This window comes from Schistocerca americana, chromosome 1, assembly GCF_021461395.2.
Source record: "Schistocerca americana isolate TAMUIC-IGC-003095 chromosome 1, iqSchAmer2.1, whole genome shotgun sequence".
Classification (NCBI taxonomy): domain Eukaryota; kingdom Metazoa; phylum Arthropoda; class Insecta; order Orthoptera; family Acrididae; genus Schistocerca; species Schistocerca americana.
In genome coordinates this window covers 744,370,227-744,388,433 of record NC_060119.1, presented here as the reverse complement: position 1 = coordinate 744,388,433, position 18,207 = coordinate 744,370,227, and the positions used below count along the sequence as shown (strand labels likewise).

The window sequence follows — 18,207 nt, the reverse complement described above, 5'->3', positions numbered from 1 at the left end:
CTTGCTGTGATCTGACCCATGTACAAATTTCTACTGTATCTCTATGGAAGGCCATTCACAGTTGTTACAGACCATCATTCACTTTGTTGGTTGACAGGTTTTAAGGATCCAACAGGACGACTCGCCAAGTGGGCACTCGCAGGTCTTAAAGAGTATGACATTACCATAATGTACAAAAGTGGAAGAAAACTCCACGATGCCGACTGTCTCTCAAGAAGACTATCAAGACTTTGATGAAGATAGTGACTATCTTGCTGCACTCCTGGATCTCTCTGCTGAGCAGAAGAAGGACGCCACCATACCTGAAATTATGCTTGCCTTAAATTAGTCAGAAGTGAAAGAACACTTTAAGGTAGTTAATGGGTTACTTTGCAAGAAAAACTTTGATCCATTTGGAAAGAGGTGGCTACCAGTGATTCCTAAACACATGTGCTTAGATGTTCTACAGAAATTCCATGACACACACCCGAGGCCAGACATTTTGGATTTATTAAGACATACGATAGGATCCGCAAGAGATTTTTCTGGCCAGGTTTATTTAGGAGTGTCCGTCACTATGTGTCGCACTGTCGAGAGTGCCAGATGAAAAAAGTTCCTCAGAAACCACCTGGCCGACTGATATCAATTCCACCAGCCGAAACACCTTTCCAGTGTGTTGAGATTGACCTCCTCAGACGATTTCCAACGTCTGCTAGTGGTGATAGATGGATTATTGTTTGCACTGATTATCTTACACACTACGCCATTACAAAAGCTGTGAAAACAGTCGAAGCCTTCGAGGTAGCCAAATTCATCGTGGAAGACATTGTATTAAAACACAGTGTCCCAAGGTCGTTAATTATGGATTGAGGGAAAGTTTTTCAATCAAATCTTGTGACAGAGATAAACCGTCGGTGCAACATTACTCATCACCCGACGACTGCCTACCATTCACAAACTAATGGGCTTACTGAACACCTTAATAAGACCTTGGCTGACATGCTATCAATGTTTGTCAATGTTGAGCAGAGCAACTGGGATGAGGTGCTACTTTTTGTGGTGTTTGCCTACAACACCGCCAAACAAGACACCACAGGATTTACGCCATTTTTCCTGGTGCATGGGTGTGAGGCGACTACGACGATGGACACTGTATTTCCGTTACATCCTGATGACGTGGATGACAACTACATCGGCCAGGTGTTAACCAGAGCTGAGGAAGCTCGGCAGTTAGCTTGAATCCGCAGGCTGCAGGCTCAAGAAAATGGTCTACGAAGGTATGACGCGAGCCACTGACCTGTTGTCTACCAGCCTGGTGACCTCGTCTGGATCTTCACTCCCCTTCGAAAGGTTGGTCTCTCTGAGAAGCTCCTCAGGCGCTACTTTCAATCTTATAAGATTGTGAAACAGTTGGCTGATGTTACTTATGAAGTTGAAGATTTCAATCCCGACACAAGACGACGAAAGATCAGTGACACGGTCCACGTCCTTCGAATGAATCCCTATATGGATCCTGCAACCCAGGGTAAATTCCAAGTTCCAGTGACAGGCAACAAGCAGAAAGGTGACGACCGTAGCAGCAAAAGAAGTTCTAAAATGATCACCGCCAGGGCGAGAATCAGTCACCAGTCATCAGACCGATGACTCGTTCCCAGACTGGGAGGACATAACACCGAGATGCAGTCCTCTTAAGGAGGGAGAAAAGTCGCAGAAGAAGCTGACTAGCACAGTCACCGTAGTGTAGGGGTTATGATTCTAGACTGTTGCATCGAGGGTCGTGAGTTCAAAACTAACCTTAACTGTAAAATTTTAATTCCTATATTCGGTTCGAGTACATTATAGAAGTATCCACAAATGTCAAGAATCATTGTACTGGAATGTTCTGTAACTCTATATACTGTATGTGTTCTGGCAGGAGGCAGTTCACTCCGCACTCTTGTATGTGCAAGTGCTGAATAAACCTTCATTAAGTGAAGTTAGTGATCATCATTCATCTAATTACACCTTCTTCTACATGACAATACACCATTTCCTGATAACCTGATGTCTCTTAAGCACAGAAGCTACTTATGGATCCTTTTTGTGTAACGTTTCTGCACAGTTGACTAAAGAAACTGAGAAAGTTGTGTACAGTACAAATTTGGGCTTCATTAATTTGAAATTTGTGATAGTTTGGACTGGTGTTTTATTGCAAAGTGAAATACTGCTTTACTTGCCTCGCTCATTTATTGTAAAATGTTGAAAGTGTCCCTGCCCTTCCTATCACTTTATTTGTGGCCAATAACAATTAGCATATGTATCATTGCTGGTCACAAGCACACAAAAAAGTCAAAGCCTGCTCAGTTTTGCTGCTGAAGTCTACATGCCAAGTCATGTTAAATTCCATCCCCATGATCACTGAAATGAGTATTAAAATGTTGCATTGTACAATACAGTATACTTAATGAAGTTATTAGTAAATAGAGATTGTTAAGTTTAGGAGGTGACAGTGTTTATTAAAATTCAAGCCCATGTTTCTGTCCACACTGCTATGCTGCAATTTGCTATTGCCACGTCAACTATTTATGTCATTTTGAAAAATCGCAATGAAACTACTGACTCTGTTCTAAAACAAGATGAACCAGACAGTAAATAAAAACTCACATCTGGACTGAAACTGATCACCACTGATGATGGTGTGCACACTTAGTACAAACAATAACAGTCTGTCAAGAGTTCCAGTAAGAGGAGTTGACTAACAGACAAGTGTACGAGGAAAGTTTAAATACAGATATTACAACCGCTAAATGATTTTGTGAAGGATTAAAAATTGTTTTAGAAGAGGAAGATATGTCTCTGCCACAGATCTGCAACACACATTAATTATGGAAGTCCATCAATGCATGGCAATATATGGGCCAACAAAGAAGACAAAGAAATTCACCAGACAGACATAAAGCAAGTAAGGAGTGAATCACTGGTCTTTCATATGCAAATGCTGATCATTCACACCATTTAAAACCAGCCATAATCAGGAAATCTGTAAAACCTAGCACAATCAAAACTATTACACAGCATTTCCCAGTCATCTCTAAAGCTAACAAAAAGGCTAGGGTTACCACACAGCTATTTTCTCACTGATTCAAGAACCACTTCATCGCTGAAGCCTGAAAATTCCAATTTAAAAAGCTAAAATTTCAACTGATTAAGTGATTTTTTCCTCCATCCAAACATTATATCACTGATCTAGCCCGTAGATCAAGGAGTGATCCGTATTTGTAAGTGCCTTTATAGACACAAGAAACTTGACAAATGCATTGTGTTCTTCAATGCTGAAGATAATGGTGAAGGCAATATAAAGTAATAGAGTCTAATGAAACTGAAAATTTATAATACCAAGAGTGCCATTATCAGCAGTTGGAGAGAAGTCAAAACCATGACCCTTCAAAATGATTGAACAATCTACAACAATGGGGGATGTTTGGAACTCCCTGCATAAAGGCACACAAATCCTCATTGAAGACTGAATAATAGACCAGGCCCAAAGAGTATCCAGTGAAAAAGAGTAAGTAAATGATGTCAGTGAATGAACAGGTTACAGACCAATGCTTAAACTGTCACATCCAAGGGAAAATTTAGACACACTTATCAACTTTACTGACTTTAATCCAGATTACCTAAAGTATTACCTTTCACTAAAAGAGATGCAACAGTAAGTGATAACAGAACAGTGTACAATAGAGTCTCAACCAAAAATATATTCATTCTTCACGCCATATCAATGTACATTTTGGATGAAAATATTGCCATAGTATCAACGTATGGTAGTAGCTTCTCTTTTGGTAGCTGTGGACCTATCATTGTAAATCCAGATGTCAGCAGCACATAACTGACCAAGTACGTATAGTAAATGTAGCACATAAATTTCCAGTCTAGAGCGGACTTTCACTTTGGAATACATACAGTAGTGTACATGTGCAGTAGTCTACACATTGAGAAAGCTTCATGCAACCTTTGAGTATGTACAGTGTTTCATTCTTGTTGTATCATTACATTAGTTTCACTTAAATATAGTGAGCAGTATTTCAAATACTATTACAGTTAATCTAGTTTTTATTTAACCACAACATAAATTGTGTATTATATTCCTAATTATAGCTTCAGATAACTACTTTAGAAAACGTTTCTCTAAGTCGGACGGTTTATAATTCAAACTGGGATTAACCCCAATTAGTCCTAAGTAGTGAGGTTTCACAACATTAATATGCATTTCAAGATGTCATATGCAATATATTTTAAGACAATAACTTCCATTACACATAGCATGCTGCATTTTATCAAAGTTTCTCAAGGTAGTCATGATAAAATGCGTGGTTTCTAGTGGTCAGAAAACAAGTACCACTCTCTTTATTTTGCCACAAGACAAATAAAATTGTTGAGGCTTTCACGCCATTTCTTGTGATGTTGCCTGCTGATGAACATCTATGTATTTTTGGGTGACACTTAGGGGTTTTCCTGATGGTTCACTAGCAGGAGTGGCAGGTGCTGCCAAAGATTCCCACTCCTTTGCTGATGGCCGACTCAGTAAGGAGGGGAGGGGGAGAGGGGATTTGATACCAAGATGAGTGCAAACCTGACACATGTCACACCAAATATAAATTGGAAATAACTCATCATCATAATCTAAAGTGCACCTCTAGATCTGTTTATAACAACTGTGATTACACATTCTTGCCATAAGATCACAGTAGATATGTCATAGAGAACTTTAAAATGCTTCATTTAAGTAAACACTGGGGTCCATGTGCATACAGTTTCAATGTTTTCCAGATACTCTGTGTGCAAGCTTGTGTAAATGGTGTCTACACCCAAAACAAGAATTACAGTTTGAGGGCTCATTTTAATTTTTATTTGGATGCATGCAAGTCAGTTACATGTTTGTCTTTTGTACTTTCTGCAGTTATAAAAGTGAAGTGAAACAGTTTTAGTCATCATATAATCAGTGTACTGGAAACCTAAGTGTATTCAGTAAGCTCCCTAGTTACGGATCAGTGGAAGTCAGAACACTGGGGCCACTAGAATTTTGTTGCTAACTATTACCAACATTGTCAAAAAAACAATAGAGTTTGCAGTAGCACTACAAAAGCTATAACTGAATTATGAGGTTTTTTTGTGCTCTGTCTATCAGTGGTGATTCCTACAACTCCTTTCTGGAAAAAGAAACAGGAAATCACACATGCAGATGTGGGAAGGATGGGGAAGGAAATCCGTTGTGCCCTTCTGACACCATCCCAGAATGCCTTAAGAAATTTTGGGAAATCATGGAAAACCTAAATTAGGATGACTGTACAGGCATTTGAACCATCATCCTCCCAAGTGCTATTCCAGTGTGCTAACCGCTGCACATCCTCACACGGCTGAAAATAATGTTCATCACTCGCACTGAGAGCAGGTCATAAGAACAAAGTGCAAGGCATAGTTATAGTGGTTGCAATGTGTATATGTGTGTGTGTGTGGGGGGGGGGGGGGGGGGGGGGGGCAGACTGTTCACTCTGCATCGCTCTCCCCCTAACAATCTGTGTACTGGACAGAGTTTGCTTCTTCTGAGCCCTGCACCTCTCTCGATTATTGCTGAACAACATTTTTAAAGACTGCATGCCTGTTAAGTAAAATGCCTGCTTACTAAGCTGTGTACAGATGGGTGTGAAACTTTTGTATAATATGAAAAATCTAATATGATGTCGTGTTCAGCAGCACACATGCTGCCAACAAAAGACAACATGAAAAGTTCAGCAGTTTCTAAAATAAAAAAAAGTCCTTAATTAGACACACCAATAATCCACTTCTTCAGTTTCTTCAACTAATTTCTTATCTATAGTGGAGGGCTGGGGAGTGAGGGGCAGGCAGGAAGGGGGGATGGGGGGGGGGGGGGGAGGGGGGGTGAGTACTGTACACCACATTTGTAACAAAACTGATTCAGAAAAAATGTTTAAAGACGACATGCTCCACTCAGAAGGCACCTTAATACACATAATGGCTGCAGAAGAGGTTAACATATGAGATGTACAGCAACAGCCAAATGTCTAAACCATACTATTTGCCTCACATTGCTCAGGAATTACAAAATGAAAATTTCATGAGGTGACTAAGTTTTGTCAAATTTGAAGGCGTGCATTTTCAACAATGTATGAGGACAAATATGCTTACTCTGTAACAAGATATTCAAGAATTTAGCTGTGCTTGACATACAAATTTGTTGCCTGCAAGAGCATCTCATTCAGCAAACCATGACCAATAGATACAATATGTGTAGGGACACTCAACAAAGAGACAGCTGATTCGAATCTTGATTGTGGAAGAAACGTTCCCCAGCATTATTTGCCAACAATGAGAGGACAGGTGTTGGTGCGAAGACTCTGCTCCTTAGACTTTGTGTCAAGTTGCTGGGCAAAATTTCAAACTTTTGTGCAGTGGCATATGAAGACAGGGCATGTAAGTGCTGATGGTGATCTGTCCAAGTTTGACACCACCTTCGGTGTATGCCAGCACTGGGTTCTACAAGGTCCCTTCTATCATCATCATCATCATCATCATCACCACCACTATCACCATCATTGAACAATAACATCATCACCACAACATGAAACAATTAAGATACGAAACAAACAAACACACACACACACACACACACATTTTCTGAAGAAAGGTGCCAATCCACATAACGAAAGGAAACCTTCACAGTTAGGTGGTTGAATCTACCCCTCAACATCATCTAGTCAACACTGTCACATTACTTTAGCCACAGCTATGACAACAAGGCCACCAATAAAACTACACTCATTGGGCACTAAGCTGCTATGCCCTTTGGGTGAGCTTGCATTGGATTTCTATTCAAAGCATTATTAAAAATGTACTTTCATGCCTGGCACATGCATCTGATGTGTGTACTTGCTTGCTTTCAATGAAACAACATCCTAATACATACAAGTTGATAAGATGTTACCACAACAATTTTATGAATGCTGCATCCTACCATGGAACATTTGTCTGCCTTATTGTTCAGTTTCATTTATTTATCACAAAATGAATCTAAACTGTACTTCTGCTTCAAGTGAACAGTGGAGCACTTTTATTGGTCTTCACAGAAACCACAACAGAAGTTAATCTAGAGTAAGAGTTATGTATTAACCAACAGCAATAGTGACAATGCTGTTACAGGCAACTGGTAATATAAATAATAGTAATGCAACTGAAACCATGCATTCATAGGAGCTTCTCTGATATTTAGGTCAGGAACTGACTACTGAAATTACAACTAATATTTCAAAAACCAAACATGTGCAATTTTCAGTAATGTTCCACATAACACAGAGTGATGACTGGAGTTACATATAGCTTTAATTAGAGGCTGCAAATGTATGAGCAGAGTGCTGATAAGTCCCTCACTTTTCCTACTTAAACATGGACGGGTTCTGACATTCTGGCATTAAACCTTGTTCTTTACATTATATATGATAATAATTGTGTAGTAGTAACATAGGTTTTTATTTTTCTGTGCAGTTTTGAAGAGAGCATGGTGCAACACAATAGAGAATTCATAGTGAAAGAAAATCACATTATGATTACGCATCCTTTTTTTAAAAAGAGGAAATGCACCCAAACAAATTCATGGTGAAATGTCTGGCACACTGGGTGGTAACTGCCCTTCCTACTCTGCTGTCAACTACTGTGTTGCTGCATTTAAAACAGGGCATTTCAGCACTGAAGATGAAGAGCATCCTGGAAGGCAAAACCATGGATGCTGTTCATTTTATGATCCTGGATGATCAGAGGACAGCTGCTAAAAAGATTGTAGAGACACTGGGCATCTACCAAGGATGTGTGGGTCATGTTATTCATGAGATTTTGGACATGAGAAAGCTCTCAGCAGGAGTGGTTCCCAAATGTCCCAACGCAAACCGAAAGGATGAATGCATGGTTGCTTCGCAGTCTATTTTGGTCCAGTTTCACTAGGATCCTGTGTGATTTTTGGACTGTCTCACCACCATGGATGAGACATAGATATACATTATGATCCAAAAACAGTCCAAAGAATAGACGCACAGTGGTTCTCATGTCCAAATAAGTTCAAAATATAAAGGTCGGCAAACAAGTTGCTCAGATCCATTTTTTGGGATACAGATAGAACCCTACTTGTCGACTACTTACAACACAGTAAAACCATCATAGCAAAGTAATATGTTGAACTTTTTGACAAACTGATGCAACAATTCATCTTCAAATTTTGGAGGGAGGGGGGGGGGGGGGGGGGGGGGGGGGGGGGGAGACAATGCTCCTCACCACAAAGGCAGCCATCACACTGCAAAAATTGGCAGGCCTTCACTTTGCAACCTTCAAACACCCACCCTATTAATGTGACTTGGCCTCCTCATGCTAATATCTGTTCCCAAACTTCAAGAAACATCTCAAAGGAAGACAATTTCTGAACACTGAGGAAGCCAAAAAGGTTGGACATGAGTGGTTTGCTGCACAATACTTTTTTTTCTCTTAAGGATAGGTTAAAGAAGCCAGAACAAAGATGCCCATAATGTGTTGAGCTCAAGGAGGAATATGTTGAATAATTTCAAATCCATGATAGCATTTTTTCTTTATAGAGCTATGGATTTACCAGCACCCATTTGTAATATTAGGCATGTTTTAGCAATGTCAACCAGTATCAATTCATTAATCATCAGTTTCACATACTTACTAACAAGGGAACCTCCCCATTGCACCCTCCTCAGATTTAGTTATAAGTTGGCACAGTGGATAGGCCTTGAAAAACTGAACACAGATCAATCGAGAAAACAGGAAGAAGTCATGTGGAACTATGAAAAAATAAGCAACATATACAACCTGAGTAGTCCATGTGCAAGATAGGCAACATTTAGGATTATGTGAGCTCAGGAGCGCCGTGGTCCCGTGGTTAGCGTGAGCAGATGCGGAACGAAAGGTCACTGGTTCAAGTCTTCCCTCGAGTGAAAAGTTTAATTTTTTATTTTCAGACAATTATCAGAGTTCAGGCACTCACACATAATAGTCATATAGAATATATCAGACATGTTTTCCTGGATCAAATGTTTTCGGTTCCCATTGGAGAGGCACGTCGTTTCATCTACTAATCGCACGGTTTTGCGGTGCAGTCGCAAAACACAGACACTAAACTTATTACAGTGAACAGAGACATCAATGAACGAACGGACAGATCATAACTTTGCAAAAATAAAGTAAGTAAACTTTTCGCTCGAGGGAAGACTTGAACCAAGGGCCTCTCGCTCTGCAGCTGCTCACGCTAACCACGGGACCACGGCGTTCCTGTGCTCAGATCATCCTTGATGTTGCCTATGTTGCCCATGGACTACTCAGTTTGTATATTTTGCTTATTTTTTCATAGTTGCACACTACTTCTTCCTGTTTTCTCGATTGATCTGTGTTCAGTTTTTCGAGGCCTATCCACTGTGCTAAATTATAACTAAATCTGAGGGGGGTGCGATGGGGAGGTTCCCTTGTAAGAGTTGTTGATGTGACTCACCATATTTCTTTCATTAATACAATTAACATGCAACACTTTGACAAAATGAGGGTAAGTTAAACAGGCAATCCCTTGTACGAAATTGTCCATCCTTTCCACAAAAATAACCACATGGGCTATATGTGACAGATAACAGAAAAATCCATAATACAAGAAACCAACACACACCTTAAATTATGCCCAAACTAAACAAGCAAAAATTCCTGCTTTTGAATTAGTGCCCCGTAATAACTGTAAACGAAAATCAAATGGAAAAAAAGAAAGAAAGGAAAAAAAAGACATACCTGGCTAAAGGTTCTTCAAAGATGCCCAATTTAATTAGTAATGACATTAGGTCTCCTCCAGGAATGTAGTCCATAACAAAATATAAATTGTCCTTATCCTGGAAGGAATAATACAGTTTCACAACCCACTCATTATCAGCTTCAGCAAGAATATCTCTTTCCGCTTTAACATGAGCCACTTGGTTCCTCTTGAGAACATCTGCTTTTCGTAAAGTTTTCATGGCATACAAGTGATGGGTATCAATTTTACGCACTAAAGCCACTTCACCAAATGCTCCAACACCAATTGGTTTTATTTTTGTGAACATTGACTTGTCCATCTTGGCACGTTTCAGGCGAATATAGTTTGATTCTTTTTGTGAGAGCATTTTACGCATCTGGCACTGTGCTTCTGCACTCAAACCTATTTTGGACATTTCTGTCTCCAATTGCATACGGCGGACTAACCTCTGTTTGTGCGATTTCAGCACATTCTCTACATGTTGTTCCATGAAGAACTTGAAAGCTTGAGGGGAATAGTTGCGCACTTTGCAGTCTCTGCGCTCTTCTTCTTTCTCTTTGCTAATATGTTTACGCTCTGGTATGGGCGACTGATGGTCAATCTTATATGGTGGGGGTGCTGGTCCAGATCTTCGTTCACCTCCATTCTGTGAATTTGCTTGTGAACCCTTGTTCTTATTGGCTACAGAAGACGAGGTGGTGGGTGGAAGTGGTGGTGTCTGCTGGGGGTTCTCAGAAGGATAGGCAGGCAGTGGAGGCTGAGGTGATGGTCTGCAGTCATTAATCTGCACCGATCCTGGACTGTCAGCACGAACCACACCTTCAGGAACAGCTGGTGAAAACTTGCGTTGCAATGGCGGGTGATGACTATGGCCCGCAGCTTGCTGGACTGCTGGTGAAGGACGTGGCGTAGCTGCACTTTCCACAGTGGAAACCTGAGCACCACTTGCTACAACTCCGTCATCAGCACCCGGTAGTGGACCATACGGTGGAGGTGGCAACGGATGGTGATGATGTCCTCTTGATGCGGCAAGTGCTTGCATAGTGATGGCATAGCTAGGAGGATCTGTTGTGGGTACAGAGACCTGGCTTGGGGTGACTGAACCAACAGAAGACTGTTGTACAGGTACAGGAGGTGGAGTTTGTTTTTGAGCAGCAGCCACTGCATGCTGTTGCTTCTGTTGCAAAGACAACGCATATGAAGGAGGTGGAGGCTGTGACTGAGTTGGAGGCTGTGCAGTAGGTGGGGGTGCAGTTGGGGCAATGGCTGTCTGTAGAACTGGTTTTTGAACCTGTGTGCTCTTCACGGATTGCATGATGATAGGAGGTTGCGTCTTCGCTTGACGTGCACTCCAGGCTAACAGAGGTGTCGGCCGAGCGACAGATGAAGCTGAGGGTGGAGGACTGGCAACAGAGACTGTAACAGGGCTAGGTGAGCCAGCTGATCCTGGACCTGAGTAGATTCCTGATGATGGGCTCTTCCTGTATTCCTGCTGGGACTGTGTGGGGCTTTGTCGACTTTGAATTGATACAGTATATGATGGTGGAGGTGGGGGTACAGTAGGCGATGGAGGTACTAAAGGGTAAGGGGGTGGTGGTTCAGAAGAAAGGGAGCCACTACCACCACTACTGCCGCCTGCAGCAGAAACACTTGGTCCACCACTACTTCCAGTAGAACTGGATGGATACAGGTTCAATGCCTGCATCTGCTGAGACAACTGCTGCTGCACCTGTAAATTATGTAAATAAATGCTGTTTTAAATGAAATTTACAATTTAAGCAAGTAAGTAATATGACTGTAGCAGACTGTACGATACTGTAACTGAAGCTTACTATTTTTATGGAAACATTCATTACATTGTTCTCTCTCCAAAACACGAGCATAAAATCTGTCTTCGCCCTCAAAGAATAATGTACAATAATATGAAACATATTTCAGTTAGTAACTGAATACAATATTAATAAACAATTACTAATAACACATGGCATTCTTTATACACTAAGGCTTTCCTTAGGCAACTCTACATGGCCTTACAGAAGGTGGTACATCTATATGTATATTCAGAAATACATAGTTTGATATTTACGAGCTTGATATTTTTTTAAAAGCTTGTGGACAGTGGAACAGCAACATGCCACCTGAAGCAGGTGATGCTTGTGTCAGAAGAAAACATCAAATCAGAGGACAGTATGGCCTCCAAAGACTTATTGTAAACTGTGATACAGAGAAGAGCCTTAGGAAATACCATGATGATTACGTTTCATTACACTTTGGTATGTGTTCTAAGCAAAAACATGAAAATTCCGTTTACGTCTTGATGTCAGCCTTTGGCCAAAGAACTTATAAAATACTGTATTAAATTTTGTTCTGGGTGTTAATTAAAGACAGAAAAACTTCCAAGAAAAATAAATACACAGATGATGCTATTAACTTCAGATGAGTAAGTGCTAGATTTTAGATTTTAAAAACAAATGAACACCAGAGGTTGGAGAAATAAGAGGAACACTTGTACATAGTTCATACAGTTTTACCCAGTGCAACAGAGAGAACTTCACTAAAAAATGTACATGCCTCTGAGTTAAAAAAAAAAACCACACACACACACACACACACACACAAAAGTAAATGAAATACAAATATGGGTTCAAATCATAAAATGGCAGCTCCATTAATAGTTAACTGTTGTATTCAAATCTACATTGAAAGGGTGTGGAAAAACTGTGTGTAGAAGGTCATGTGACACCTGCATTCGCCCAAAAAAGAGTGTGATTTTCTCCAAAGGATATATTTTCAAAGCAAATGCTACACTCTCAATTTTTAAAACAATTACTGTTTAATTCTGAAGCTTCATCTCCATCCAATGTTTTCTTAATACATTCCACTGCCTTACTGGGTCATCATCACAGATGGGAATGACTGACAAGTTGCTCTAGTGTATAAATTTTTACACCAAGGTCCCTACTTTCTAGAGTTTTAATCAAGGAGAGTTAAACTAAAAATATAATACTCTACAAGAAAGCTGTAATTCAGTGTTGTAATCATCACACATTAATAAAAACTGATCAATATTTAATAGTAACACAAAAAAGTACAGCACAATTACTGAACATTAAACGTAAATGCATAAAGTCAGTGTTTTAAGTGGTTGCTATGAAGATCTCCACAAATCAGAACAGCCATGATCATTCATAATATAAAGCATATCATTTAAACAGTTTGTCCAATATGACATTGAATAATACACTCTTGATTATGATCCAACAGCATAATGACAATTAAGGTCATCCTAAAAAGTCCACCTGTTGCCAATCAGAATGCCACTGTGAGTACTGTAATTGAGGGTGTGTTTGATTTAGTGTGAAGGGTAGCTTACGTAAAGGGCTACATATACTGATGAAAAAAAAAAAAAAAATCACAACACCAAGGAGGAGTTGTGCAACACAAATGAAAGTTGGCAGGTGTGTTTCTGCACCTGAAATATGATGTCTATTCAAATTTCACACCAGCTGCATTAGAATGGTGTTAGTAGCACCACTATGAGGATGCAAATCAGGTTTGCGTTAAAGAAAGGCTGTTATGGCTGTGAGCATTAGTCACCTTTGAGATTGGGTGTGGTGCATTCATGTTAGTCAAAAATACCTCTAAGGCAACAAAGATGCCTCGCTGAGTTTAAATGAGGTCATTTAATAAAGCTACAAGAAGCTCAATGTTCTTTCTGAGATACTGCAGAAAGACTTGGCAGGACTGTAGTCACTGTGTATGACTGATGGCAGCAGTCACAGGAACATACAAGGGTTGTTCAAAAAGTAAGGTGACTTTTCAAATTGCACGGCAATGTACATTCGATTATCGATTATTATTATTTTTTGTTATGTTGGTACACATGTCCCAAAAATATGTACAAAGCTTCAAGTTTACAGCATACTTCATTTGTTTTTGACAGATAGAAAGGTCAGACGTGTTTTAGTGTGCTCGGCAATTTTCTATTTTTATAAAAAATGAAGCAAAGATTTTTTAACAAATTTTGTGTGAAAAATGGAATCAAGTGTTCTAAAACACTTGAAATGTTGACAATGGCATACGATGAGTCTGCTCTAAGTGTAAAAAAAAAAAAAATTTACAAGTGGTACAAGCTCTTCCAAGATGGCCAAGAAGATGTCAATGACTAACAGATGATAACATCGAAGCTGTTAAATTACCACGACATAGTGAATCATGAATTTTTGCCTCAAGGTTGTATGGTCAATAAGGAGTATTACCTTGATGTTATGCGCTGCTTGCAACAAGCAACACACAAAAAACTCCGGAATTGTAGAAAAATAATTCATGGCTTTTCATCACGACAATGTACCTGCTCATTCGTTGTTGCTTGTGAGAGATTTCTTGGCTAAAAACAATACCACAATCATGCCTCAGCTGCCATATTCACCGGATTTGGTGACCTATGAAAGGATGAAGATTTTCAACAACTGAGGAAATAAAAACTGCATCACTGGAAGTACTCAAGGCTGTGCCAAAAGGTGCTTATGAGAAGTGCTTTGAGGACTGGAAGAAGTGTTGGCACAAGTGTATTGTATCTGAGGCAGATTACTTTGAAGGGGACAGCATGAATATTGATGAGCAAATAAATATTTTTTCATAAAAATATAAAGTCACCTTACTCTTTGAACACACCGTGGGTTGCAAGAATATCGGGTCCCAGACGGTCACATGGCACTACCGAGATGAGTGGCCATTGTGTTTGGTATGAGACTCGGACGCATCGTGCAACATCTGCAGCAGCAATCTGAGCAGCAGTTGGCACCACAGTGACACAACGAACTGTTAGAAATCGGTTTTTTCAAGACAGCCCCACGACAGATGCCCCATAGTGTGCATTCCACTAAACCCAAACCACTGCCATTTGCAATCTCAAGTGGTGTGAAGCAAGAGCTCATTGGACGACTAGTGCGTAGGTCTGCCTTGGTGCCAGTGATGGCTGTGTGTGGGTTAAGAGGAGGCTAGTTGAGAGCTTGCAACCAAGTTGCCTGCATGCTAGACACACTGGACCTACACCTGGAGTTATGGTCCGGGGTGCAATTTCATGACAGCAAGAACACTCTTGTGGTTATCCTGTGTACCTTGGCTGCAAATTTGTACGTCAATTTGGTGATTCAACATGTTGTGCTGCCTTTCATGAACAGCATTCTAGGGGGTATTTCCCATCAGGATAATGCTCATGCACATACCACTATTATAATCCAAACATGCTCCACAAAGTGTCAAAGTGTTGCCTTGGCCTGCTTGATCACCAGATCTGTCTCCAATCAAGCAAATATGAGAGATCAAGAGTCATCCGCAAACAGCATTAACCATCCCTGTATTAACTGACAAAGTACAACAGGCATGTAACTCCAACCCACAAACTGGCCCTAAAACACAATGCATGCACATTTGCATGCTTGCATTCAATATTCTGGTGGTTACACCACTTATTAATGTACCAGAATTTCACATTTGCTATGACTTATCTCGCACTTACATTAACCTGTGATCTTGCAATGTCAATCACTTAAATATGTTACCTAGACAAATGTATTCCTGAAATTTCATTACTCTACATTAATTATCTTTTGTTGTTGTGATTTTTTTCCTGTCAGTGTATACACAAGCTATTGCCACGGAAGATATCAGCAGAAGGTCGGTGCAAAGGTTCTATGTTTGGCCAACATTTGAGATGAAGACTTACAATCAAATGTGGCTACACCTGTATTTGTCATCCAGTACTGATACCACATTTTGTGTGGGTACAAATTTGTGAATTCTTTTTGTACTGATTCTCCCATACACCATTGCAGTTTTGTACTGCATATGTGCTGCAGTTTCTTGATGAAACAAAATATATTTAAGACAGCTGGGGCTGCTGCTGTTCAAACTTTAAAGTGGATCTATGGCAACTTCTGATGCCTAAGAGACATAATGTCTCATGCAACCAATGGCAGGCAACTCCTGTACTGACTCTTTGTATGCTGATCCAAGAAATCTGTTACCCTCAGAGGAACAGAAGTCAGTGAACAAGCAAGAATCAACAACAGCAGCTCTGTCCTGAATGTGCTATTTAAATCCCTAACTCAAAATATAAATGAATTTTGTTAGCAGTCAACAATGGTAATGAAGCCGAAAAAATTAAGTTCAAGTTTTGTATAGGTACTGTTGCACCACAGCATTTCTTAGCCTAGTGGAAGAGACCCGTGACCACATCAGCAGACAAATGTCACGGCATAGTGGCACTAGAAATGTCAGTGGTGGGTGTTCTTGTGAAAGAATTCATAATCAGACTATGCTTAAATTGTGGAAGTCATCACCCAGATCTCCCGAAAACATAAGTTGTGACATCATCACAGCACACCAGCACTACAGTACTGTTGACACAGCAGAAGAATTGGGTCAGCAAGGCAATGATGTCATAATTGGCCAACTGTCTGCACTAGCTGCAAGTCAGTTATCCACGTCGTAAGTCCATTTACTGCTGACCTGGTGCCTTCCAGCCAGCGGGGCACATGCTGACTAACTTACATCCATTGCAAGCCACCTACGTTCGTGCATGGGCCACTTAAGAGGGTATTACACGATGATCCACCTCAAACGGTACTGGCCTAGGGCGATAGCCATCTAGCAGTAGAATGGGTGAAACTATGAAAATCAGCAGACACTTTATCCACGTGCCAGAATAGGGAGCAGTTCTAAACTGCCGTCAATCCGCACATGGGCACTAGACACTGATAACTTGCACTTGCACAGAAGGAAGTACCGCAGTACCTTTTGCTTGTTGTTTGCTTATTGTTAGGTGGCGAGTGGCTAATTTCAGATTTTCATGGTGGGGGTTTTCCGCATTTTTTTACAGTAAATAGGTTTTCATAAATGCAGTAAAAAAAAGGTAATACCTTTCTGCCAGTAGATTTCCTATTATATTAGCTGTTTGTGAAAGCATTTTTGCTACTGATTGCTTCGTATTGTAGAAATGGAGTGGAGCAGAGAGGCTTTAAGTGTCTTAATTCAGGAATACAGCAAGGAAAGGCATGACCCGCTTGACACGCTGTGTCATAATAAGGTACATTGGCAGTTGCAATTGTTTATTTCTGAGTAATATACATATAACGTTACACAGTGATTTTCGATTTGTATTTTAATGCCTTAGCTTACAAAAGTTCATGTTTGTTTTTATTGAATCTCTTGCTTTATTTCAGCATACCAAGAAAGAGAAACTGGCAATGAAAGGCGAGAAAGCCCATACAGTTTTAACCAGTGCAACAGACGAAGACTGTAAAACTCTTAGTGGCCCAGGCACTGGCTTTTCGTTTTTGTCATCATTCTGCTCTAATCCAAAGGTTTATTGTCACTGTCAGGGGAATAGCTCCAAAAAAGAGTGGGTCCTCCATGTGCAAGTGTGTGTGTGTGTGTGTGTGTGTGTGTGTGTGTGTGTGTGTGTGTGTGTGTATAGCGCCTTTGTAACCAAGTGTCATAATATAAAGCTAACTGTTGAGTCTGTAATTCAGAACAGAAGTAACCATCATAAAAGAATAAAAATTACAACATAAATAATGATAAAAATAATTACAATAATTTCTTACTAATCAGGAACTTGAGCTCACAGAAATAATTTAAACGAATGACATTCCAGTAAACCGCACCGTCTCCCTCGAGTTTCGTGTGGTAGAATGAACAACTTTACAAGAGATCAGACAGTTCTATTTGCATTTTGCACATTATTACCGTCTAATGTGCACGTGCACCAGGTAATCCTGTGTGGATGGTGTAAAACGTCGATGTGAACCAGTCTGTAGTTACAGATATGCATGCTTGGTACGCTGGTACCTAGGCATACAGTTTAGGTGCACCGTGTGATAGGGGCTTTAGCTGCCATTGCCTGTATTTGCAGACTTTGCTACTACTTGCCATTGCCCCATGAGGGCACACTTCACAGCTGAGAGCCACTGCTGTCCACACTGGGGTGCACAATTTGGCTCTGCATGGTATGGTTCACCCTTCAATAAACTGCACATCAGTACTAGTTAGCACGGCTGACTTCTCTGCTTGCCGCATACCACCCTACATCAAGATCTGACTAGTGCTACATGGTTGAAGTGCTGACCATGTAGTCTTTCCTCACCTGCTGCCTGCTGCACAGTGACAACACTGAACACTGGCCATGAGAGGTCACTTGTTGATCTAAGTATGCTTCACTGATCAAGACCTACTTCCAACTTGGACCACAGACCACAACCTAGCACCACCTTGACTGACATACACTGATGCTGACACAAAATAAAGAATACATGAGACTACTGGTTTTATAACAGGATGTCAGACATCAACCTCACAGCAGGGTGAGAGGCAGGTGGTAACACATTTGA

General features: G+C 40.4%; 1 protein-coding gene across 3 annotated transcripts in view; it reads right to left on the bottom strand.

Annotated features, from left to right (window-relative positions):
- Positions 1–18,207, bottom strand: part of LOC124610925 (serine/threonine-protein kinase Warts-like) — a 213,257-nt gene that overhangs the window by 40,466 nt on the left and 154,584 nt on the right. For all 3 annotated transcript variants that reach the window (XM_047140199.1, XM_047140201.1, XM_047140200.1), the window contains exon 5: positions 9,814–11,543. In XM_047140199.1, the coding sequence (XP_046996155.1) occupies positions 9,814–11,543 (1,730 nt within the window). The remainder of the gene's footprint in view (positions 1–9,813; positions 11,544–18,207) is intronic.